Raw genomic sequence first — 22186 nt, forward strand, 5'->3', positions numbered from 1 at the left:
CTCTTCTCTTTTCCCCGTCCACACTCCGTCAAACATCACCAGCAAGCACATCCAGGCAAAACATCTTCACCCCGCCGACGATACTTTGGAACTGAATATCGCTTGATTGATTGTCAGACGTTCTCTCCCGTCTCCATTCAACAACTTCAACCAACCACAATTTCCACTACCTCTACACATCACCAACAGACAACATGCGTACTTCCCTCGCCATCGTGGCCCTCTCGGCCCTCACTGCCGTCTCTGCCCAGCGCAAGGTCTACACTGCTGCCGATATCAACGTTGCTACTGTCTCCGTGAACCAGAGAGGTAAGTCAACCGGGAGAATCATGCCATCATCTTCGGCAATCCGGCTTTGCCGTATGGTTACAGCCACTGAGCATTGACTAATTCTTTTTTCCTTCCACAGCCAGCTGGTGTGTCGCCGAGCGCAACACTTGCAAGGTCCTTTGCGAGCCTAACCCCACCACCAACGACTGCGATTCTGTAAGTTCTCCTCTTTTTTCCTATGCTAGACCAGGAGCACTAGTTGCTTGTTGATCACCCCGGCTCGAATTCAAAGAGGCCGACGCTCGTGGGCAGCATGGCTAACTCTTACTCAATAGACCACCCTTGTCTACTCTTGCCTCTGCCCCAACGGCTCTGCCCCCGGCCTTGAGTACTACGAGCAGACCATGCCCACCTTCATCTGCGAGAAGGCCTTCGAGGACTGCATCACAGCCAACGTTGGTGACGCTCGCGGCCAGACCAACTGCACCGACACCATCAAGTCCCAGTGCGGTACCATTAACGCCCAGGCCGACCAGGCTTCTGGTGTTTCTACCACCACCACCGCCTCTGCTACCAGCGCTCCCACAGGAACTAATACCGCCGCTACTACTCCCGCCGCCTCCAGCTCTAGCTCTTCCGCCTGGGCTGTTCCTACTGCGAACCCCGCCCACGTCGGCAACGCTGCTGCTGTCGCTGCCATTGGTCTCCTCGCCTACATGCTTTAGATTGATTCTGCACTCTATTAGGCTGTGGTAAACTGCGAGCCGCGATTGCTTCATGCGGCGACATGATTGACAATCGCGGGCTTTGAGCGGTATTTCGCTTCTCTGTAATCACCTTCCCTACTACCCGGTCTGCGTGCTTACCACGCGGCTCCCTAATCTTTTTTGACGAGGAATACGTGGAATTATGCGATGGAGACGATGGATATTCCCACCCGTATGGCATTTTGAAGTTCTAGGAGGAGTCAGTGCGTTACAGGGACGGGTGATGTCACCCCATGTTGCTTTTGCTCTGCATTTCGCGTTTTAGGCATGATTGAAAGACAGTCCAGACGACGTCAAAAGAAATGAAGAATTGATTCCCCCCAATTCCCTGTCCCCTCTGCTTTGAGCGTTGACTACCGGCCTATCACCATTATGGCCGATCATTATGGCCGACAATGGGCTTGTGACAGTCTCCCATTGGCCTTCTTTGAGGTATGCCGCATCGTCCCAAGCTTGCAAATCTTCACTAACACATGCCTTTGTCAACGCCAATAGGAAAGGTCATGAAAGCGGTCAAACATCCCTTGTCCCCATTGTTTTATCAGCTTTCTGTTCCACGGAACTGCTAAAGACAATTCCTTTTGTCTCTATCGGAATGGTTTCATAGTGAATACTGCTATTGAGGGATACTACGATATATATTCCAACTCACTGCCGCCTGTATGACAGCAGTTCAGCTCTTCGCAACACATACCTACCTCATATCATTCATTCGTCCCAATTTGCATCATTGACTGATCGCACCCACAAGCACCACATTGTACATTTCACCAACTGACTTCACAACATACACCCAAATCCACCATGACCAAACGCCAAATACAAACCACACCTCCGCGAGTGTCATTTGGCGTAGAACTCGAGTTCTTCGTTGCCTTCGTGCGCGAGGGGGAAACAGACCCCGACCATGCCATCAGGCATGAACTACAGCCTCTTGTCGTAGTTCCCCCGGATGATGGGATCGATAAGCACGGCCTTCCGCATACGGCGTACGATTGGGACGAGGACTTTGTGTTCCACAGCATTGGTGACGCCTTAGCTAAAGCTGGGTTGCCGGTTTATGGCCAGGGTCAATGCGGTGTGTCCGGCTCTGTGCAGAGCAGGCAGAGTAAAAAGGCCATTGACGCGTTCCAGCTAAAGACAGACGTCTCTCTCAAGGCTGACCACGTCGACGGGTACCGCTGGCAGCGCGTCGAAATGATATCACCGGCTATGTACAACATGAATATGTCTTTTGACATGGTTCGTCTGGCGGTAAGTGTAATCACTACTAACTTCCGATGCCGAGTGAATCCTAGCTGTGGATTCCACGTTCATGTGGGTGTAGGACCGACGCAAAGAATCGACGCAAGAACTTTACGGCATTTCGCTGCCCTCTTATGGGCTGCCGACCCTCTTATTAGTCGACTTCATCCTCCTTGGCGCGCTACCCTCGCCTACAGCCAGTCTGCTCGAGTGAACGAAGCTACACCGCTGGGACAGGGCAAAGGCCCGGCAGGTGCGACTATTGACAAAGACATTGCCCCACGGGATTTGAAGAAGATGAAAGTTCTGGGAAGAGACCGCTGGCTTGGCGATTCAGTTGAGGTGGACACGACCTCAGAGACGATGATTCGCGAGTTGAACTTAGATCAAGAAGACGATGAGGCCCTTCTGACAGGCCACGAACCATGGCAGCATCGACCGGCCATTCCCGAAGTCAGGGACCCAAAGAGTTCCGAAGCTCGCTCAACCTCGCCATTTGGGTTTCCTCCACTTAGATACGAAGCTCCTGTACCAATGCCGAAGAACTACCGCAGCTCTGCAACCAAGGGCGTAATCCCACCACGGCCTCGACCTCCCCCAATCAAGAGACGCTACGCTCGTGTTCCCGGAACGATGCGAAAAGATATCCGCGGAGATCCCGACTTCTTGGACGGGTACATCCTAGGCCAAGGAGGAAGTATCGAATGTGTGGAAGTCAACCAGCCGTCTCGATGGGACGTCATGTCTGGCGTCAGAGATCTCCTCGGTGCTGACATGACGGTCGCACAGGTTGGGCAGTTGATGACGCCTGCCTTTCTCCCCAAGCATATCAACTACAAGTTCAAAGCCTATGATTTCTACTCTCTCGAACATCTCGCCCCGCAGGATGGAAACGGCACACGGACGACGTACCCCACGAAAGACCATACGATTGAGTTCCGCGAGGCGGCGGGCTCTCTGGATGTGGAGTGGATTGCGACCTGGGCTCGCATCTGCTGTCGCCTACTCGAATGGAGCCGTGATGCCGAGCCGACGGAGTTTATGTGTGTGATGCGGCTGCTGGCGTGGGCCCAGGAAGAGGAGGGCGCTCAGTACGACGTGGTTGACTTGTTGATCGATCTGGGCCTGATCACCGAAGCGAGATTCTGCGAGGACAGGTTACAGCAGGGGGAGGCTGCGTGGTGGGAGTGCGCCAACCTTGGCGCTCTCGAAGGGCCTGAGAATGCTTTTGGAGACGGTATGGGATACCCGGTGCCTGGATTCGACGACTACGAGATGCCTGATGTAGAGAGTGGCGGTGGGCATCGGTACCCCGGAGTCGCGTTCGGGGGCTGGGACGATGCTCATGGTGGTGAGTATAGAGGCGGAGAGGGTTGGGATTCGTCGAGTGGCAGTGATGCTTTCGAGCTCGAGTGCAAGGCACCTGAGGCTGGTGAGAAGACCAAGACAACTACACCCGACACATTTGCGAAGGTAGCCGGAGATATGCCTACGGCCGGCGAGACATACCCGGAATACACATCGGAGGAGAAGGCAGGTGGTGAAGTGGATGAGCAAGGTGAGTCTGCGGCGCGGGCGTCGTAGTTCGAGTATCAGCACAGCTCGCCCTAGAATTACGATTGAGTGAAAGGGGTGTGAGAGACTGATTGAAAGGTAGGTGTTGCCGATGTCTTGGATACGTCGTCGGAGTATGCTTGGGTTGAACATGATGAATACTCTCGCGAGAAGAAGCGGGCTGAGTCAGAGGACGGCTTTGAGATCGTGGAACGCGAGGATTAAGGCATAAGTCCTTAGTGGGTAAGATAGTGGGAAATTATTGAGTAGACAAAATATGATTCTCGTCAGGAACAAAGCTATTGAGTGTTTGAATATAATCAAGACGACTTGGCCTGATGTGAGATTGTGTTGTTTGACTAATAAGGTTTGGTCGAGCTGGGGATGCTGCATCTGAGTCTCGGTTCCTTTATACAGCCTCTGGCTAAACATTTTGTCTTTTTTTTTTTTTTTTTTTTTTTACTTCGATGTAGAAGACGGGATAATGAATGTGGCTGCAACAGGACGGAGGTACACGAATACTATTGCCAGAATCTGATTCAGGATAGCCGAAGATAGTGAATTTTGAATGGAAATCTCGAAGATGACGGGAACCACAGGAGCTGTAGTTTCACTCATCCTTTCTACGGACCATTTTAATACCATCCCCTCGAGCACTAGGCTCGAATATTTTACCACCCTTTTGTCAGTGGACTCGGTCGGGACTTTGATTCGTCTGGCTGGGAGGATTACAAACCAACGGCCCTTTTCATGATGAAAAGAGTTCTGACAGTCTAGTCGTCAGTGATCGAGGCAGAAGAAGTGGCTGGCAACTTTTCAAACATGTTGATTGAGTGAGACGTCGTCCTCCTAGAAATTTGCTCACAATCTGGAAACATGGTTGTTGAGTAGGACATCATAAGTAGGCTCCCCAGCGGTTGGACCAGATGCTGGATCAAGGCCCGATAGTCTTCTACCGCTGATAAACCATCCCTTGAAGTAGAACATTTGATCTCGTATCTGCTACAATGTTCCAGGTCTTGAGGACTGGCGGCCTTCGTACGACAATGCCATTGTTCGCAGACTGGAACATCGTTGTCGAGAAATTGAACGAAAACAAAGGAAAACAGATTGCGGCCCAAGGCCCGTTCCGCAATACAACGTCAAGTTATCTATTAAAAGGGCATCTTCAGCCCTGCCGTCCTTGCAAATCTCAAGTTCTCGGTACTCAATTCCAGCCGACATTCGAAAAGTTCCTTGGCGGCAGAACACTAACAGGTATCATACAAGGACCTCCATCCGTACGAATCCCTTCGACATATGCTCCCTCATCCTCCCATGCCTACGACCATGGATTTCCAACAAGCACAACGCCAAGACCCACCAACCATCCTCGACCGTCTCGCATTCCTACCTCTCGAACTCCAAAAGCACATCCTCTACGACTACCTCACGGTAAGTAGCAGCCCCTGCATCTTATCCCTCTTTGTTCCAGACTGGGCCGTCTGCGCCCGCGCCGCGGACCCCGTCAACGAGATTTACGACCTTCAGCGGATCGACGTCTACACCAAGAGCGCGAGCGTGTCCGGCGGCGGCGGCGGCAGCGTTCGAGGAAAGTACGAGTCCGGGGTGCGGCACGGGGATGGGGATCATGCTTCCTTTCCGTTGATGAGGCGGGTAGACGGTTCCCACGAGCAGCATCCCCAGCACGGCGCACTGCTGCTGGAGGAAGAGCTTGGCAGGAGGTTCCCGGCCGCGATGGACTGGGCTCTGCGCGACCTCGGACGGAACGGGCTAAGAGTCTTTGAGCAGGTTTGGCCGAGGGGGCACGACGACGGGGTAGGTAGGTGCATGGCTTCCGGGGCGCTCGTCTTTCGTGAAGCCGGTCGCGGTCACGGGCGGGATGCAGACTATTCTCGTGCTACGGGAGCAGCGGCCCCGGCCTCGGCAAAGTCGGATACGTCGTCGTTGTCGTTGCCCCGTCACCTAATGTTCAACAGCGTCCCCTGCGATCCCTGGCTCCAGCTCCGGCTGCGCCGCAATGCCGTGACCGACTTGCGATGCGAGATGGCCTTCGTCATCGAACGGGGACTTCCTGATGAGGAGTTTGTTGCGGTGGACTGGACCGCCATGACGCGGCTCGAGACGCTCTTTTTAGATTTGCGGACGTATGCGAGCGGTAGTGGTGGCGGGTTCCTCCAAGACGCGATCCGGCGTGCCGCGGTGAAGATGGGATGTCTTCGGCTTCGGTGTCTTGTCGTCGCGGGGTTGAGGACGGGGGAGAGGTACGGTAGGTCACAAGTGTGTGAGTGGGGGACGGACGAGCAGGATGAGGTCGAGGGGGAGGTGAATTGGGTCAAGGTCTTCGCGCCGGCGTTGGGGGAGGGCGGGAGGCTGGTGTTTATTGACCGGAGAGTTGTGGATGTTGATTGGGATGCGTGGAGGGTTCGGGCCGAGGGGGAAGGCTTGTTGGTTCGTCAGGGGAGGGAGGGTGAAGATGGGAGTTGTGGTACTGGGGCTTATTTGAAGCATTTGGACAGAGTGATGGGTGGCCGGTGAGTAAGTCTCTCTTTTTTTCTGAAAAGCGGTTGCGTTACGTGACAGCCCATTGATAATGAAAGCTTTGAAGTCGTTGGCGATGTCCCTTGTAATTGCCCTTGTTTCCCCCCTGAAGTCCACTATCGGCAGAGCCAATCCCCCGCTTGCTGAACCTCGCACCATATAATAGATACATTACACTCCGCATTGTGCTTCATTGCTGCGTGATATCATAATCATCCTTTATATCTATCTAACGTACCCCATACACCACGACGTGTGGTGGGTTTTCCTTCCCGCTGCATAAGACTACTTGGCTACGCGGTAATGTAGCACGCCTCAGTGTGAGTCACCGTCTTTGCGGCAAGTTTCTGATGGAAACCATCAGGCCTCTCTCTGATGAAAACCAAGCGCCGTCCAGCTGACACATTCCTGTTGATAAAAAGCGGCGCAAATGTTGCAGCCTTGCTGGGGCGACGGTTCTCTCGAGCCTGTTTGAAAGGCTCACAAACAGGAGCCGAGGCTGTGATTCCAAGAATCACCTTCCCATCGAGAACGAGCTCTTCCGTTGCCTCTTTTTCGAATGATGGTCGTCGTTATCTACAAAGTTAGCGCTGACCTCAACTCTGAGATGAGAGGAAACTCACAATCAAGTCAATCTGTACCAGATGAATATCCGTAATTGCAAGCCTGCTGTCCACAGGCTTGACATGCGTAGATCTGTCCGCCACCATTGCCATGGCGAAGTTGGACGTCAAGTCATCTCACACCTCCTCCCCTTCCCCCTCCTCAACCAAAACCCTCATCCTCTCCGCCTCCTCCTCGGAATCCCCCGCAGGCGGCTTCGTCGGCTTCAACCCCTCCATCTGCAAATACCGCACCAGCGTCTTGGTCGCGCACGTCACGCCCGCGTCGCGCTTCAGCTCGGCGTACGAGCAGGCCGGCTTCTCCTGCAGCACGCGCAGGAGCGTCTTGACGTCCCGATCGGACAGGATACGGGGGCGGCCCGGACGGGGCCGGTCGCGGCCCGCCTGCTGGAGGCGGTAGCGCGTGACGATGCCCTTGATGGAGGAGACGGGGACTTCCTCCTTGATGGAGATCTCTTTGAGGGACATGCCGAGCTCCGAGAGGACGGCGATGCGGGCGCGCTTTTCGGGGGAGTATTGCGGTTTGCGGGGCTTTGGTTCTGGGGCGGCGCGGCGAGGCATTGTGTGAGAGGTGTATGTGTTCGTTGAGGGAAAAGTGAAGTGATGTGAGGATTAGACGATGGATGGGGTGATCGCTGAGGTTTTCGCTGAAGATCAGATGAGTTGAGGTGGGAATTAAAAGGGGGGATGATTATTACGTTGTGAGATGAGGCTGGAGGATGAGAAGGAGGATGAGATGTAGACGATAGCGGCGCATGTCGAAATTTTCGTTTTTTATTTTTTCTTTTGGTGAACCCCGGTGGCTGGGCCCACTTTCTCGGGGTGGATCAGGGGTGCTGCGTTCGGGGTAGTGGATACCTCAGGTTCCTCGACGAGGCGGGGGCAAGGGCCACCTCAGGTCTGGACAACTTATGGCTAGTGGGGGGTTGATCTCAATAGCTGGAGGTACGCGTCTCTTTCTATCACCATATCGTTGGGAGTAAAGTAAACCGCAGTTCATCAAACTCCAGAAAATGGTGCGAGTGCCCCAGAATACTGGTTTTCCTCCCGGCTTTCGAGGGTGCCAAAGTAAGTACCTGGTATTCCGTACCACCTGCAAGAGAAGGCACCCAGGGTGCCAAGCTTAGGTCTCGGACAGGAACAGCTCGGAGCAGCTCTTTGTGCTTAGATAAGCTAGCCATCGACCAATAGATTGAAATCTACCTCTCCGAGCATGCAACTTGAAGGCTTTCTTGCCGCCAAAATCTCACAAAGTCGTCGAAAGGTGGCTTTCCTCCATTATCGTGATCAGTCTCCAACATCTCCTTTCTTCTGTGTGTTTTCGTTTCTTTTCTCGGGGACAGAGCGTCATAGGAAATAGCAAGTCTGACAAGAAGAAAGTATGACCCCATCACGGACCGCCGATGATGCTACAATCAGCACCAGCCACATGCACTGAGCCACGCTGGAGTATCTTGCTCCTCTGGCCGTAACCTAGCGATTTTCGATTAGATCCAATCCTGAGCAACGGGATAGTGAAATTTTCATATGATCTAGCGGTAAGAAGGAAGCCTCTTCTGGCGAAAGACACCTCGGCACACATGAAAAAGTGGTCCGCCGGCATCACTTACACGGGGTACAGGGATGTTGCATCAATCCAACATCCCTCCCATGGGCTGATGGTATCAAACAAGAGATATTCCCCGTATATCAAGGCGACGAGGGATGAGGCATATGGCATATGAATGAGTTGTAACATAATGCTGGTACTTAGGTACACTAGGCACGACCAGCTATGCCTCGATCTTTGACGAGACGTGAAGCATAACTCATAATCCCTCGGAATCTGCTCCGGCTTCCATGCAATAAACCCGTTGCCTCCCCCGCGACGTATGTCACCTTCTCTCAATACCTTCTCCCCTGTTTAAGCAATAAGCCCCTCAAATCTCGCGAGACTCAAATCTTCTCCTCAGTCTTCTTCTTCGCAGCCTGCTCCGCCACAAACTTTTCATAATCCGCCTGCCTCTCGGGTGAAACCTTCATAAACGGAATATCGTCCTCCATCACCTTGCCCGCAACCCTCACCGGCTCCGCAGGCTGCAGACAGAAAATCACCCGCGCCCACTGATCCGTCGCATTCTTCCACCCGTGCATCGTGCCCCTCTGAATCATGATCTCCCCTTCCTTTAGCGTCCGCTTAGCCCCGTCGTCCAGGTAACACTCCACCTCGCCCTTGAGCACGATGCCGTAGTCGCACGACTCGGTGCGGTGCATCATCGGCCCTGTCTGCGGACCAAAGTCTACCACCCGCAGGACGGAGCCCGAGGGGAGGTGCAGGGACGGCATGCGCGGGTGGTTGGGCGCGTAGGCTGCCAGGTCCTTTTCGTCGTCCATTGTGACGGGTGACTCGGAAGTTGTGTAGCAGGTGTGGAAGTACATGTTCTTCAGCGGGTCCGGCGTGACTTGTACGGGGAATGCGTCGGAGAAGACGGCGCGGCCGTTGGCGTCGTGGGTTGTGATGTGCCGGGATACGGGGCCGAAGGGGCAGTCTTCGGATGCGGAGGCGGCGGGAGCAGCACCGGACGACGACATCTTTGCTTAGGCGTTGTGAAGTATGTGCGATGAAGGTGTGAACAGACGGCTGAGGTACCAAGGTTCGATGATGGGTCTGACAAGCTTGACAGATGATGGGGGGGAGCGAGCAACGAAGTAAAGCTAGCTGGTGGGAGTTTGTAGTTGGCTACTTTGCTGTGTCTTCTTTTAAAGGCCTCTCGTCTTTTCTTCTTCGTCAACCGAGACAAGTATGGGCGGGGAGTCGTCCGATGGATTGTATTTTCTGTCAAAGCACGATTCGTTCTTTGAAAGATGCGATTGGGGGGGTAAGAAGAGGGGATGAAAGGTCCCTTTAAGAAGGTGTGCTGTCACGGCCGTTGGCCTTGGCGCACAGACTTGGGGGTGTCTCGCGGCTCGCCGAGGGAAGAGATGAAAAGGCCACTTGCTAGTAGGAAAAAGTACCTAGCCAGCTGGCATTGCCTTAGGAAAAACAGTGTTGTCCCTCACCTGACGCAGGAAGCGGCAATCCTGCCAGCCAGCCTGCATGTTTCCACCTGTCTTGCTGCGTTATAAGGTTTGGTGAGAATTAAACGCGGCATTCGGTGTGGGGTGCCAGTGCCACCCCAGCCGGGCGCGGCTGCATCGACTATGCGCAGTCCTCGTCCTGGCTTGAACCCAAGTGGTCGAGAGTTGGTGACGGAGGCACGGTGGTTGGAAAATCCTCCCAAAAAAGGGTCGTCTGGCAGTGCCGACGCGGTAACGCCACTTCTGCTGCATGGGCGATGTCTTACGTCCGTACGAGTGAAAGGCAGTCCTGCGAGTCCCATCCTCCGAACCATGCAGACAGATAGGCGCAGAATCCACTCCGAAGTGCGGCAAAAAGTACTGCCACGATAGGTTGGCAGGTATCTATCTGTCTCAACAAACACGGGTAAGCGACAAGGATGAGCTCGCCAGTGAAGAGGGGGAGCTCGTAGTGAAACGAAGCTTGGCTTGCGATTGCTCACTGCATTCATCTGACTCTGCACCGTGACGAGGATCACTAAGCACTGTCGTTGCAAGCCTCGGGAGCTGACCGCTTGCATTGAGTGACCTTGTGGATCGATTCTAGGGGCATTTGTTGAAGATAGTGCTCAATTGAGTTTGAATTTATATTGCCTACGCTTGGCGTCGAGTACGTATGGAAACCCCGCGGTATCCGGCCGATTGCGGATTGCCAAAGAAACACTGTCCGCTCAACGGTCACTAGCCTCGCTGGACTTGCGGCATTCTCTGCATCAAGTCAACCTAGTGTACTGTGTATGGCTTGGAGCTGAGACCTCGAAGTTGAAAACTCCCTCGGCCAATGATTCTTGATCGTGTAAACATCAAATCATACCTCGCAATCGCTCATAGCCCGAGGTTGGCGGGCATTTCGTATCCTAGTACATGCAACTTGCGGCTTCAGCTCGCGCTGGTGTTTCGGGTCCTGCGGTCACACGCACGCCGGTCCGACATTGATCTGAAAAACGGGGAGTTGTCCGCTTTGGCGCCCCGTGTTCCAGAAAAATCTTCGCAACGGCTCCGCGACAAGCGGGGATGTCGGACTCGGGACCAACTCCGGCAAGGCCGAATGTATGCATGCATGTATGCACCGCCTGACGGAGGCCAAGGTGAGCGTACTCAACCTTGATGAATCAACTTTCGGGAATCCCCCGACTGCCCCAAACGTATCATTGTCGTTGGAACGGGGACGTTGACCGCCGGGAAGACATAGGAGATCGGAACGTCGGCTTTGAATAGTCTGGCAGCGATAGACCGCGACACTAAAGTCTCAGTCGGCGGTTAGGGATCACCAGGGAACGGGCATGTGTATCTTCGCTGTCGGGGAAATCGACCGTCGGAGAGAGCAGCTGTAATCGGGCAGTCGACTTTGACCAGTCTCGTCGTGGAAGACCGCGATGTGCATTTGACAGCCAAGGAATCGCGATCACCGCAAGATCGTCGGTCCACAAGTATGGCGAGCACTATCAAAGGCTGTCGGGGAAATTGGCCGCCGGGGAGCAATCTCCCCAGGAATAATGAAAAGGCATTTGTGGAGAGGCGGCCACGAGCTTGCTGGCCTTTATTCCAAATCTCAATGGCGACATTTGCTAGGTTCCTCGTGTTGTGCGAAGTCAAAAGAAGCTCCTACCAGAAAGCTTGTCGTGGATCGGCGAGATGTGTCACGAAGTTGATCCGTGTCGATAGACAGAACGGCAACGTGAGGAAAGTCTAGCGCGGACTGTACCGCCGGGAAAAGTACGAAAGATTCATTTTACTTCCTCATCTTCAGAGAAGGTACACGGGGAGCTGCCGTCGGGCTGGCCCGGACTTTGTAAAGGCAATAGGATCAGTGAGAGAAAGCTTCGGTAAAAGCGGCTCTTGTCTGTCAAGATGCGCCTCAAAGACCGCTTAAGCCAATAGTAGGCCAGTGGCGATCGTCGTTCCAAAGATCAGTACGATGTTGGTCAGACCAGATCGGACAACGTGGAAATTCGACGCTACCACAATCTGAATATCAGACGAGATATGTTGGGTGCAGTGACGGTGGAGACTTGGAGCTGAACGACAAGGGACTGCCTTGGCTGCCTCGGCAGACGACCCCGTCTACACCGTAACATATCTCGCACTGAGGCGTAGCTCACGGGGCTAGCAATTGAAATCGAAATGGTTTCGCAAGCTAAGAGAACCGGGGAGAATCCGTCGGCTTTACGTCCCCGACAACGAAGAGACAGTATGAATCCAACAATCAAGGACCGGAGTTGACTCCGATTGCCATGTAAATGATGCCATTCGGGGCTGTGACCGACCGCCCGCTGCCGATGCCTCCCCTACCGCAGACTGACGCGCCGAAGGTAAACTGGCTTTGCCTTTAAGCACTTGTCGTGTTGGCAACCTTTTGTGACCACCATTTCTGCCAGTCGACCACCTTCTTCCCTGTCCGCGCTTCCTCTGCCGCGAATACCATCGCATGGGAGCGAATTACCTCCTCAAGTGAGCAGCCGATGAATTCATTCTGCGCTTTCTCCGGCGTCCAGCCGTGGTTCTTGACTTTGTCCACCGCCAGTATGAATTGACGTGCGAGACCTTTGTCCCCACCGCCGTGGCCGGCGTCTTCGAGGGTTGGGTGGAATGATTGGGTGGCACCCGTGTTGAAGTCCTCTATGGTGATTGTACGGGCGTCGGCATAGATCTCGCCATCAATACCATAAATATGGGTGTACCTCTCGCAAATCTTTTTCGTTTGTGCGACCATGTGCAGAGTTGCTGATTTGGATTGTTTGGTTGACTCTGGGGTACCGTCCGTGGCATCGTCCCAGGTGATGGTGACAGTCTGGTCATCACAGACATTGTTGTCCGCGTCGAAGACACAACGACCGAACCAGTTCCGCGAAGCGACGACGTCTTTGGGGGTGGAATCATCATAATCTTCAGCAAGCTTTGATGCCAGGACTTTGCTTCGCTCAGATGTCGGGAAATCTTCAATCTCCGGCATTACAATGCTGACTGGCCAATCGGTGTTGCCAGAAGCGAGACCTTTCAGATCCTGGCCGAGATAGATATTCTTGGCCGAGAATTTGCAGCCTGAATCACCTAGAGGACACGACATACAATTTGTTGCATTTCCAGCGGCGGCGGGCTTGCGACCTTTCCTAAAGAGGTGGAGCGAACCACTTGACGAGACAGTGGACGGTAGATGAGGAGTGCCTGTTCCAGCCTTTACTGGTGCGCTCAGAAGCCAAAGGAGGAGATCAATGTCGTGGCAGCTCTTTGTCAATAGACTTGGTGCCGTAGTCTTTTCGTTCCGCCAGTTGCCACGCACATACGAGTGGGTAAAATGCCACCAACCGACCGGCTCGGTGTGCACAATCTTGAGGATATCGCCAATGACACGGTCTTCGAGCAAGAGTTTGCGAAGCAGCATATTGTGTGGGCTGTAACGAAGTACATGGCCGATAGAGAAGACGTTCTTGGGCTCCTGACCAGCAGGAGGCTTCATAGCCTGATACATGTCGAGACAATCGGTAAGAGACGTGGCGAGGGGTTTCTCGCACATGACGTGCAGTCCCAGAGGAGCAAGTCCGACGAGGACGTCGCGATGCATTTCGTCAAGAACACAAATGAAGGCGGCATCAACGCCAGGCGGTACATCTTCACCAGCAGCTTCTCTCTCTCGGCGGCGTGTCTCGTATGTTACGAACTCGGTCCAGTCGGCAAACTGTTGCCCTTCTTGGGGAGTGTTGGAGCCCCAAACGAATGTTCGACCGAAGCTTTGACGCTTGTAGGTGATGGGTTCAGCGACAGCAGCCACGATACCGTTGCAAGAGGTCTCGTTAGCATGAGCATATGCTTGTCCGCGAGAGCCAGCTCCGATGACGAGAATGCGAGGTGGCGAAACAGACATGGGAGGTTTCTGAGGTGGCACTGGAGTTGCATCTTCAGGGACCGCGACGGGCGAACCCGACTTCTTGACGGACGACATGTCGTGGTCGTTATCGTTGAAGTGTGACCTGTCGGTTACAGGAGAACCCTGTGTTGAAGTTTTTCTTTCTCTTTTGACAAAGTTATATTCTCCGAGAAACTCGGAAAACACGCTGTCTTTTGGTAAATAGGGTAGGAGGGATGTTGTCAATGAACAGAAGTCAGTCAGGTGAAAGAAGGAGGTTTATGTTACTTGGAGTACTGGCTCCAACATGGAAAGTGGGGTCCATGTAGAAGGGCAGGTCCAATGAATGATGGTTTATTTGAATCGTGGTCCGGGGTACTTGCCTTGGTTCTTGGCAGTTTACTTATCTTATCAGCGGCTGTCGGTTGAATTTCCTCCTCTGCCGACGTGGGGCATCTTTCTCTGCGGGCAGTTCTGGCGGTGAGACGTCCCTGCCTGGGCAATTGGAGTGGGCAGCAATAGTAGGAGCCTTGATATGCCAGGTACTTTGCTGATGCATCCTGTATTCCCAGGGTTTACCTGAACCATCTTCACAACTTCGTATGAAATTATACGCTGGTAGAAAACATGCCCGGAGAAGTTCCCACTAGCGATAGCAATAGCAGTGAGTACCTACTATGTACATAGGTGGTGGCCATGGAACGAAAGGAAGCATTGAGAACGCCCGGCTGGCACTGCTAGGATCGCATGGTACTCCGTGCATCTTGGTCCTCCTTCCATTCAATACCTAATTGGAAGTCACACCTGGGATGCTGCAGCTTGCACCCCACCTTGTACTCCAACTCTGGTGAAGTTGTGGCTCAGTCAAGCTTAGCACGCCCAAAAGAAGATCCTGCTGTTGACGGAGTGCAACTCAAGTTGACAAGAGTTAGAATCAATATCAACATCATTCCCGCCTGAACCATGGATCTTCTCAACTCCCTCAAAAACAAAGCTCCCGCCCCGAAGATGCAGTCTGCATCTGACGGCCCCTTGGTCTGGGTTGACTGCGAGGTATGCACCCCAAGCTCAGGCATGCCACTCTTAACCCTAGACTGACTAACACATCCCCAGATGACTGGACTGGATCCGGACAAGGAGGAGATTATCGAGATTTTCTGCATCATCACCACCGGGAACCTGCAAATCGTTGACCCCGAGGGCTGGGGCTGCGTGGTGCACCAGACGGAGCAACGCATGGCGCAGATGGACGACTGGTGCACCAAGACACACGGCGACAGCGGCCTCACAGCGGCGGTCATCAAGTCGACGACGACACCTGAGCAGGCTGCCGACGATCTGCTCGCTTACATCAAGAAGCACATCCCGCAGAAGAAGACGGCGCTGCTGGCGGGTAACAGTGTACACGCGGACCGATCGTTCCTCAACAAGCCGCCCTACCGCAAGGTGGTTGACCATTTACACCATCGCATTCTCGATGTCAGCTCGCTCAAGGAGGCGGCAAGACGTTGGTGCCCGCCGCAGGTCGCGGACGGTGCCCCAGCCAAGCAGGGACTTCACCAGGCCAAGGAAGATATTCTCGAGAGCATTGCTGAGGCCAAGTACTACAGAGAAGCCATTTTTGGCCGGACGTGGAGAGGGCAGGCCAGCGCGCAGGACACGCCGGTCAGTGAACGGGATGAGGACGATGCTTGGGCAGACAACCTGTTGTAGATTGTACTATCCAGAGAGTCAAGCTCGATTCTTCTAATTTGATGAAGCACTGGGATGAGTGAGATATCTTGAGGTGCCTCACCTGCCTTACCTAAGATTGCCTGGTAGCTAATGTAAATAGTTGAATCGATAGTTGACCGCAAGGGTAGCGGGGTCGTTTGAAGACAGTACGCAGTATCCTACGCACTGCTGAATGCTGGTCGACCGCGCACTTCAAACCGTGCGAATGATAGCCACACCCACCAGCACCTCACGATGATTCGCCGGGAAGATCCCCTGTGTTGGGCCCCTGGAAGTGAGGGGCTCTCTCAGAGCTGCCCCTCCTTCATTGTGCGGTGACCCCGCCCACGTCGAGGCTCAGGATGATATCACTGGCCAAGCAAACCCCCACCATGAGGTGGCGGCCACAGCTTTGGCGGAATGGAAGGTACCTTCACCAATGTGTACGAGGTTGGAGGGGCGTTATTCACTAAAAAAAAAAAGGTGCAATCTGAGCCTATCGTGTGCCATATCCCATTCACTGAGGTGCCCCAATGCGTCGTATTCTGCCCACATTAGCTACCTAAGGTATTTCCAGTGGCCTACGGATGCCTTAGTCTCTCACCGCACCAAGTTCCCAATGAAAGCTTTCTAGGCCCCTTGCCCAATGCCCACCACTCCCCGGTCCCACCTCCCGTACCTACGCCAACGCCGGTTCGCATGAGAGACGGAAGAAAGAACCCAGGCAAAGGCGAGACAGAGACACTAATAATTGCAGCTCCATTCCCAACATTCTCCTTTTCCTCTTCTACAACCTAGACAACTCTCCCCCTCAATACCATCACTACTCGAACTATACAGCATCATGGACGTCCAGACTGTCGAGTTCAAGCCTTTCCAGGACCAGAAGCCCGGCACGTACGTCATTTCTCCCCTAACAGAAACAAACCCCTCGCTGTTATCGTCCCCAAACATGTCGAGTCCAACTTTTTGTTGCTACCCCGCCATAGCTGCCAATCGCGCGATGCACCCTCACTCAGCAACCCCATCACTGACTAGCCATTCCACAGTTCTGGTCTTCGCAAGAAGGTCACCGTCTTCCAGCAGGCTCACTACAGCGAGGCCTTTGTCACGAGCATTCTCCTGTCCATTCCCGAGGGCGTCGAGGGTAAATAGCAAAGCCATCTCAGCTTTCGGTCTTGGCAATCGCCCCAGGAAACTGACAGACCGCCTCTCTAGGTTCTTTCCTCGTCATCGGTGGTGATGGTCGTTTCTGGAACCCCGAGGTCGTCCAATTGATTGCCAAGATTGGTGCCGCCTACGGTGTCAAGAAGCTCCTCATCGGCCAGGACGGCATTCTGTCCACTCCCGCTGCCAGCCATGTCATCCGCAAGCGCAAGGCCACTGGTGGTATTCTCCTGACTGCCAGCCACAACCCCGGCGGTAAGACCTCTACACATACCCTTAAAATCATACTCGCCAGCTAAACGATGAACCCATTTCAGGTCCCAAGAACGACTTCGGTATCAAGTACAACCTTGCCAACGGTGGCCCTGCCCCCGAGTCCGTCACCAACAAGATCTACGAGGCCTCCAAGACCCTCACCTCCTACAAGATCGCCAACATCCCCGATGTCGACATCTCCACCATCGGCACCAAGACCTACGGCTCTCTCGAGGTCGAGGTTGTCGACAGCACTGTCGACTACATCGAGATGCTCAAGGACATCTTCGACTTCGACCTCATCAAGAAGTTCTTCCAGTCAAACCCCGACTTCAAGGTCCTCTTTGACGGCCTTCACGGTGTCACTGGTCCTTACGGAACCGCCATCTTCGAGAAGGAACTCGGCCTCAAGGGCGCCACCCAGAACTGCATTCCCAGCCCCGACTTCAACGGCGGTCACCCCGACCCCAACCTGACCTACGCCCACTCCCTCGTCGAGGTCGTTGACAAGAACAACATCCCCTTCGGTGCTGCCTCCGACGGTGATGGAGACCGCAACATGATCTACGGTGCCAACGCCTTCGTCTCCCCCGGTGACTCCCTGGCCATCATCGCCCACCACGCCAACCTCATCCCCTACTTCAAGAAGCAGGGTGTTTACGGCCTGGCCCGCTCCATGCCTACTTCCGGTGCCGTCGATCTGGTTGCCAAGAAGCAGGGCCTGAACTGCTACGAAGTCCCCACCGGCTGGAAGTTCTTCTGCGCCCTCTTCGATGCTGACAAGCTCTCCATCTGTGGTGAGGAGTCCTTCGGCACTGGCAGCAACCACATCCGTGAGAAGGATGGTCTCTGGGCTGTCGTCGCCTGGTTGAACATCATCGCCGGTATCGGCGAGCAGAACCCTGGCGTCACTCCCTCCATCAAGAAGATCCAGCAGGACTTCTGGACTGAGTACGGCCGTACCTTCTTCACCCGTTACGACTACGAGGATGTCGACAGCGAGGGTGCCAACAAGGTTGTTGGTGTTCTGAAGGACCTCGTCGCCGACCCCAACTTCATCGGCAGCAAGGTTGGAGGTAAGTCTACATACAAAATGCCCATCAGAACCCTTAAGAATGAAATGAGACTAACTTTGACAGACCGCACCGTCACCGGCGCTGGCAACTTCTCCTACACCGATCTTGACGGCTCTGTCTCCTCCAACCAGGGTCTGTACGCCACCTTCTCCTCGGGCAGCCGCATCATTGTCCGTCTCTCCGGCACTGGCTCGTCCGGCGCTACTATCCGTCTCTACCTCGAGCAGCACAGCTCCGACCCCAAGACGTACGACCTGGATGCCCAGGACTTCCTCAAGCCCGAGATCCAGATGGCCACCGAGCTTCTCAAGTTCAAGGAGTTCATTGGCCGTGACGAGCCCGATGTCAAGACCTAAGTGCATTGTTGCATGATTGCGTCGCACTTGGACAAAGGGGGATAAGGAGGGGAGTTTTTCAAAAAAAAAAGTAACGCTTCAGTATAGAGAAGTAGAAGATAGGCCAGCACCAAGGTTGCTGTGGACGATGTCACGATGGTACACGATTTGCATAAATTGAATCAATTGACCTAATCACACAATAGTCTTTTGCTTGACGGTGCCCTCCCTGACCCCTTCTCTGGGCTCTTTTCCACGTGTGAATTTTTTGTGCCGCGTAATCATCAATCTCGATCATAAAGGTCGTCAAGTCATTAGACAAAGAGAAAGAGGAATCAAGAAACGCAATGGAACGCATACGGAACTGGGCAAGAAAGGTACCCCTCAGAGCAATCTTCCGGGGTATTTCCTCCGAGATACAAAACATCCGCTCGCTTATCCTCCGCGATACATTGAAGCTGCGTTTGACATTGTCCAGGCTGAAAAGGGGAGGAAAGCAAGACTGCCGTAAAAACTCGTGGAAAGAATTGGAGACGCGCGTGTCAAAGTTCGTTAGAGCGGTTCTTCCTTGGGAAGACGTGGAGGAGACAGGGGCTGGGCGAGTAAGATGCCGGACTGAGAGTAGGTGCATGTCTGCTCACCTACTCTTCGAGTCCCGCAAATCTGTCGAGGTATGTGCCCCGCAAAACGGTGAGTGGCAGTGTCCTGGGGGTGGAAGGTGTCGGTGAAGGGGGGCTCCATATTGGTCCGGAGTCGGAGTGGATATATATATATACCCTTGCCTCGAGGAAGCTCATCACCGGGTGCAATTCATTTGGCGTCCTCGATGGCTTCCATGGTGTCTGTAGATGCCTCGGAGGGATCCGCCTGCGACTGTATTTCCTCGATGAACCGCGTCGCGCCCATATCGGATACAAATTCGATCTCAAAGGCGCCGGCGGAGGATCCTTTCCTCTGGTTCTGCTGATGGTACTGTTGGCAAAAGACGTAAAGCTGGACGTCTTTGAGCCAGATGCGGTGATCTGATTTGCGTACGAGCCAGGTCGGAGAGGCGGATTGGTGGGTGACTGAGATTATCGTGTTTTGTCAGTCTCACGCCCGAAAGAAACCGGAATGTGAGCCAGAGTGAGGATGGAAGATGGTGTAGCAGGATCTTACCGAAAGCGGTCCAAACTGGACAACTCTTGAGTTCGCCATCCCACACTGAAGCTTGGAGACGAAGACCTTGGGTGACGAGGTCGCGGTAGACGATGAGAGAATGCTTGAAGCCATCATCACGGATTTGGCTGCGGTAAAAGGTGTTAGCTATGGTGTCATGGCCGGAGGTGCAATACTGGGTGGATCACGCACGCCTGGAACAGTCGGGATTCACTACCGAGCTTGAACTCCCTTGGACTCATTCTGCTCGTCAAGATATTTCGAGCCTTGAGAGAGACGAACGTGCAGTGGAATAAGACCAATTCTGGGAAACATCAGCGGATGGTCAAACGACAAGTCGGACGAGGGTGAACAGACCCTCCCATGTCTTGAAGTAGAGAGATGCCCATAGTTTGACGCCCATCTGCGAATGACTGTATCGGTCTAGTAGTAAGGCACTGCCCTCCCGCCTCATGAAGATTTCGTGGGTACCAAGTAGTGAGAACCACTGGCCCCCCAAATGATATGTCCGGAGGAGAAAGTAGGGGGTCTCGTTGACATGATTTAGATAGGTCATCAACGCAAGGCGATCCTCGTCGAACGGTCTTAGTTCTGGCGTCAGAAAAACTTTGTCAAGCTATGATTTGCGAGCACATGTACCTTCTGAACAGCATCTTGACCTGTTTGGGAATATTCAGCTGTCCCCACGTTTGGAAAGGACCATAAGCTGTCGATGGTCTGATGTGCTTCAAAGCCGTTCGGGAGGTGAGCGGAAGAGAGAAGATCTGCTCTGCCCAGTGTAATGTCTTGGGAAAGAGGGTTCATCAGCTAAGCTGCCTTTCCCATAACAACGGCACGTACCGGATCCTGAGGTGTTGGTCTGAGCATAACCTCTGGTCGAAGGACAGGCCCGATTTGGGTTGTTGGCGTAGCTTCATAGTATGTGTCAGTCAACCTGCTGCTACTTTGCCTCTAAACGAACATACGGAGTCCTCTTGCTTCTCTCAACTTGATTATCCTAGTTCGAAGCGTCTCTAGGCCATTTAGGTCAAAGAGTGTCGACCTATGTGGCTATTAGTACGTCATCTCCAAGATCGAAGGACAGTTGCTAGCGCGCCTCATGAGAAGGTGTCGGAGAGACTCTAAAAAGCAGTTGTAGAGCATGAACCGCTGAGGTAATGGCAGGCCACTGGCCTCCTGTGTCATCTTGTGGTACATCCTTCGCCATCGCATATCCTTGCTTACGGTTCGATCTTCGTAAAAGCCGGTCATGTCGCGAAGTGTCTTGGAATAACACGGAAGTATGACGTCGAGGTAGTTGAGCAAAATTGGTACCCTGGTGAAATGCATCTGCGATCGGTCCGCCAAGTCTCTCAGCTTCCTCGCAGACCTCCGTATCTCGTCAACAAGACTGGTGATGGTGCCTCCATAAGCCTCAGGAAGAGCCATGCGGAGCCCTTCAAGGCTCACCGATAGAATGTCGGCGCGCTCAGCTTCGAGGCAGCAGCCTTGAAGGAGGCGGTAGTCGATTCTCTGAATGCCCTGCTCCATTTTCCAGACCAACACTGACGGACCGAGCCGAACTAGGAACGTCTGCGTCTCAGGATTTCATCGTCCAACGACCCAGACCTAACCGTTAGAGTCGTAGGATTCCCGCGGCGCCCTCACCTCTTCTATCCGGGAGACTCTCGCCGTGCAATCCTCGGCCTTGTAGGAGTTTGGTTGATCTGTGGTGATCAAGTTGGAGGGAAGGTCGAAACCGTTGCGAATGCCTCATACGGCTTTTGACGATATATCGACCAAGATCGACCACAGTCAATTGTGCCGATAAGAGAAAAGGGACAAAGAGATGGCTTGCTTCATGGACTTAGCATGGTAATCTCAAATATGCAGCGGTAACGTGGTCGCTACACTCGCAGCCACTTACTGGACGGGAAGCGGCTGCAACAGCGATTCGGAGCTGCAGGTCTCGATTTCAACGGCCAGCACGAAAACACACGCCACCACCCCGCCTGACTTCAAACCCAATGATCCAGATCGCTCTTGTTCTGTGTTGGCAGCACACGCCCAGACACCAGGTGCTTGCGTCTGACGTGTCTGAATTTCGTTGTCTTCGTGCAATGATCAGCTATGATTTTGAGGAGGACGAGAGCGTGCACAATTCGCTGGACGTTGGCTATGCTGTGTTCTTTTCTTCGTGAGAGATACGTCAAGTCTTTCCTTGTCTGTCTCCAGCCAGGCCCAAGGTGTGTCAAAAACAACGAGGTATTGGTCGCCTCAAACCTCGAACTACCAAATCGAGTGAACGATCCTTGTGTCAACAGGTTCAGGCCAAACGATGCAATCTGGTCGATTCTAGCAACCGCTACCCAAGATATCGCAAGGAGGGCCTGGGGCCGTAACGGCAAAGAGGAGCGTATGTAGGTCAGATTGCTCTCAGAGAAGGGAGTGTGGGCTCAACACATATTGATCCGGCCACCGACTAGCCAGAGCATGCCACGACAGCTGGGGATGGCCCCATGGGCATGTATGCTTTCCTCTGCATGCATTAGGAACGCTCGAC

At 53.7% G+C, this 22186-nt stretch overlaps 10 protein-coding genes across 10 annotated transcripts; 5 read left to right on the top strand and 5 right to left on the bottom strand.

Annotated features, from left to right (window-relative positions):
• Positions 1–194: 194 nt before the first annotated feature.
• On the top strand, positions 195–1061 carry CABS01_01949 (uncharacterized protein; the record flags this gene model as incomplete). Its single annotated transcript, XM_060535328.1, has 4 exons — positions 195–309; positions 410–486; positions 606–959; positions 1017–1061. 4 exons carry the CDS (start codon positions 195–197, stop codon positions 1059–1061), a joined length of 591 nt encoding a protein of 196 aa, XP_060395633.1.
• Positions 1062–1841: 780 nt separating this feature from the next.
• Positions 1842–4061, top strand: CABS01_01950 (uncharacterized protein; the record flags this gene model as incomplete). The annotated part of the gene is made up of 2 exons (XM_060535329.1): positions 1842–3840; positions 3940–4061. The coding sequence occupies 2 exons, from the start codon at positions 1842–1844 to the stop codon at positions 4059–4061; spliced, it is 2121 nt and encodes a 706-aa protein (XP_060395634.1).
• A 1074-nt stretch (positions 4062–5135) lies between these two features.
• Positions 5136–6374, top strand: CABS01_01951 (uncharacterized protein; the record flags this gene model as incomplete). Its single annotated transcript, XM_060535330.1, has 1 exon — positions 5136–6374. The coding sequence occupies one exon, from the start codon at positions 5136–5138 to the stop codon at positions 6372–6374; it is 1239 nt and encodes a 412-aa protein (XP_060395635.1).
• Positions 6375–7117: 743 nt separating this feature from the next.
• Positions 7118–7561, bottom strand: CABS01_01952 (transposase; the record flags this gene model as incomplete). The annotated part of the gene is made up of 1 exon (XM_060535331.1): positions 7118–7561. The coding sequence occupies one exon, from the start codon at positions 7559–7561 to the stop codon at positions 7118–7120; it is 444 nt and encodes a 147-aa protein (XP_060395636.1).
• Positions 7562–8935: 1374 nt separating this feature from the next.
• On the bottom strand, positions 8936–9571 carry CABS01_01953 (cupin; the record flags this gene model as incomplete). The annotated part of the gene is made up of 1 exon (XM_060535332.1): positions 8936–9571. One exon carries the CDS (start codon positions 9569–9571, stop codon positions 8936–8938), a length of 636 nt encoding a protein of 211 aa, XP_060395637.1.
• A 464-nt stretch (positions 9572–10035) lies between these two features.
• Positions 10036–10371, bottom strand: CABS01_01954 (uncharacterized protein; the record flags this gene model as incomplete). The annotated part of the gene is made up of 1 exon (XM_060535333.1): positions 10036–10371. The coding sequence occupies one exon, from the start codon at positions 10369–10371 to the stop codon at positions 10036–10038; it is 336 nt and encodes a 111-aa protein (XP_060395638.1).
• Positions 10372–12425: 2054 nt separating this feature from the next.
• CABS01_01955 (oxidoreductase family protein) lies at positions 12426–14036 on the bottom strand (the record flags this gene model as incomplete). The annotated part of the gene is made up of 1 exon (XM_060535334.1): positions 12426–14036. The coding sequence occupies one exon, from the start codon at positions 14034–14036 to the stop codon at positions 12426–12428; it is 1611 nt and encodes a 536-aa protein (XP_060395639.1).
• Positions 14037–14903: 867 nt separating this feature from the next.
• On the top strand, positions 14904–15653 carry CABS01_01956 (exonuclease; the record flags this gene model as incomplete). The annotated part of the gene is made up of 2 exons (XM_060535335.1): positions 14904–14993; positions 15054–15653. 2 exons carry the CDS (start codon positions 14904–14906, stop codon positions 15651–15653), a joined length of 690 nt encoding a protein of 229 aa, XP_060395640.1.
• An 844-nt stretch (positions 15654–16497) lies between these two features.
• On the top strand, positions 16498–18507 carry CABS01_01957 (phosphoglucomutase/phosphomannomutase; the record flags this gene model as incomplete). Its single annotated transcript, XM_060535336.1, has 5 exons — positions 16498–16550; positions 16703–16800; positions 16872–17075; positions 17138–18151; positions 18215–18507. The coding sequence occupies 5 exons, from the start codon at positions 16498–16500 to the stop codon at positions 18505–18507; spliced, it is 1662 nt and encodes a 553-aa protein (XP_060395641.1).
• Positions 18508–19296: 789 nt separating this feature from the next.
• On the bottom strand, positions 19297–21174 carry CABS01_01958 (uncharacterized protein; the record flags this gene model as incomplete). Its single annotated transcript, XM_060535337.1, has 8 exons — positions 19297–19553; positions 19645–19772; positions 19837–19948; positions 20002–20228; positions 20284–20429; positions 20485–20555; positions 20610–20686; positions 20765–21174. 8 exons carry the CDS (start codon positions 21172–21174, stop codon positions 19297–19299), a joined length of 1428 nt encoding a protein of 475 aa, XP_060395642.1.
• Between the last annotated feature and the right edge of the window lie 1012 nt (positions 21175–22186).

This window comes from Colletotrichum abscissum (assembly GCF_030869225.1).
Source record: "Colletotrichum abscissum strain IMI 504890 chromosome Unknown Scaffold_4.1, whole genome shotgun sequence".
Lineage (NCBI taxonomy): Eukaryota > Fungi > Ascomycota > Sordariomycetes > Glomerellales > Glomerellaceae > Colletotrichum > Colletotrichum abscissum.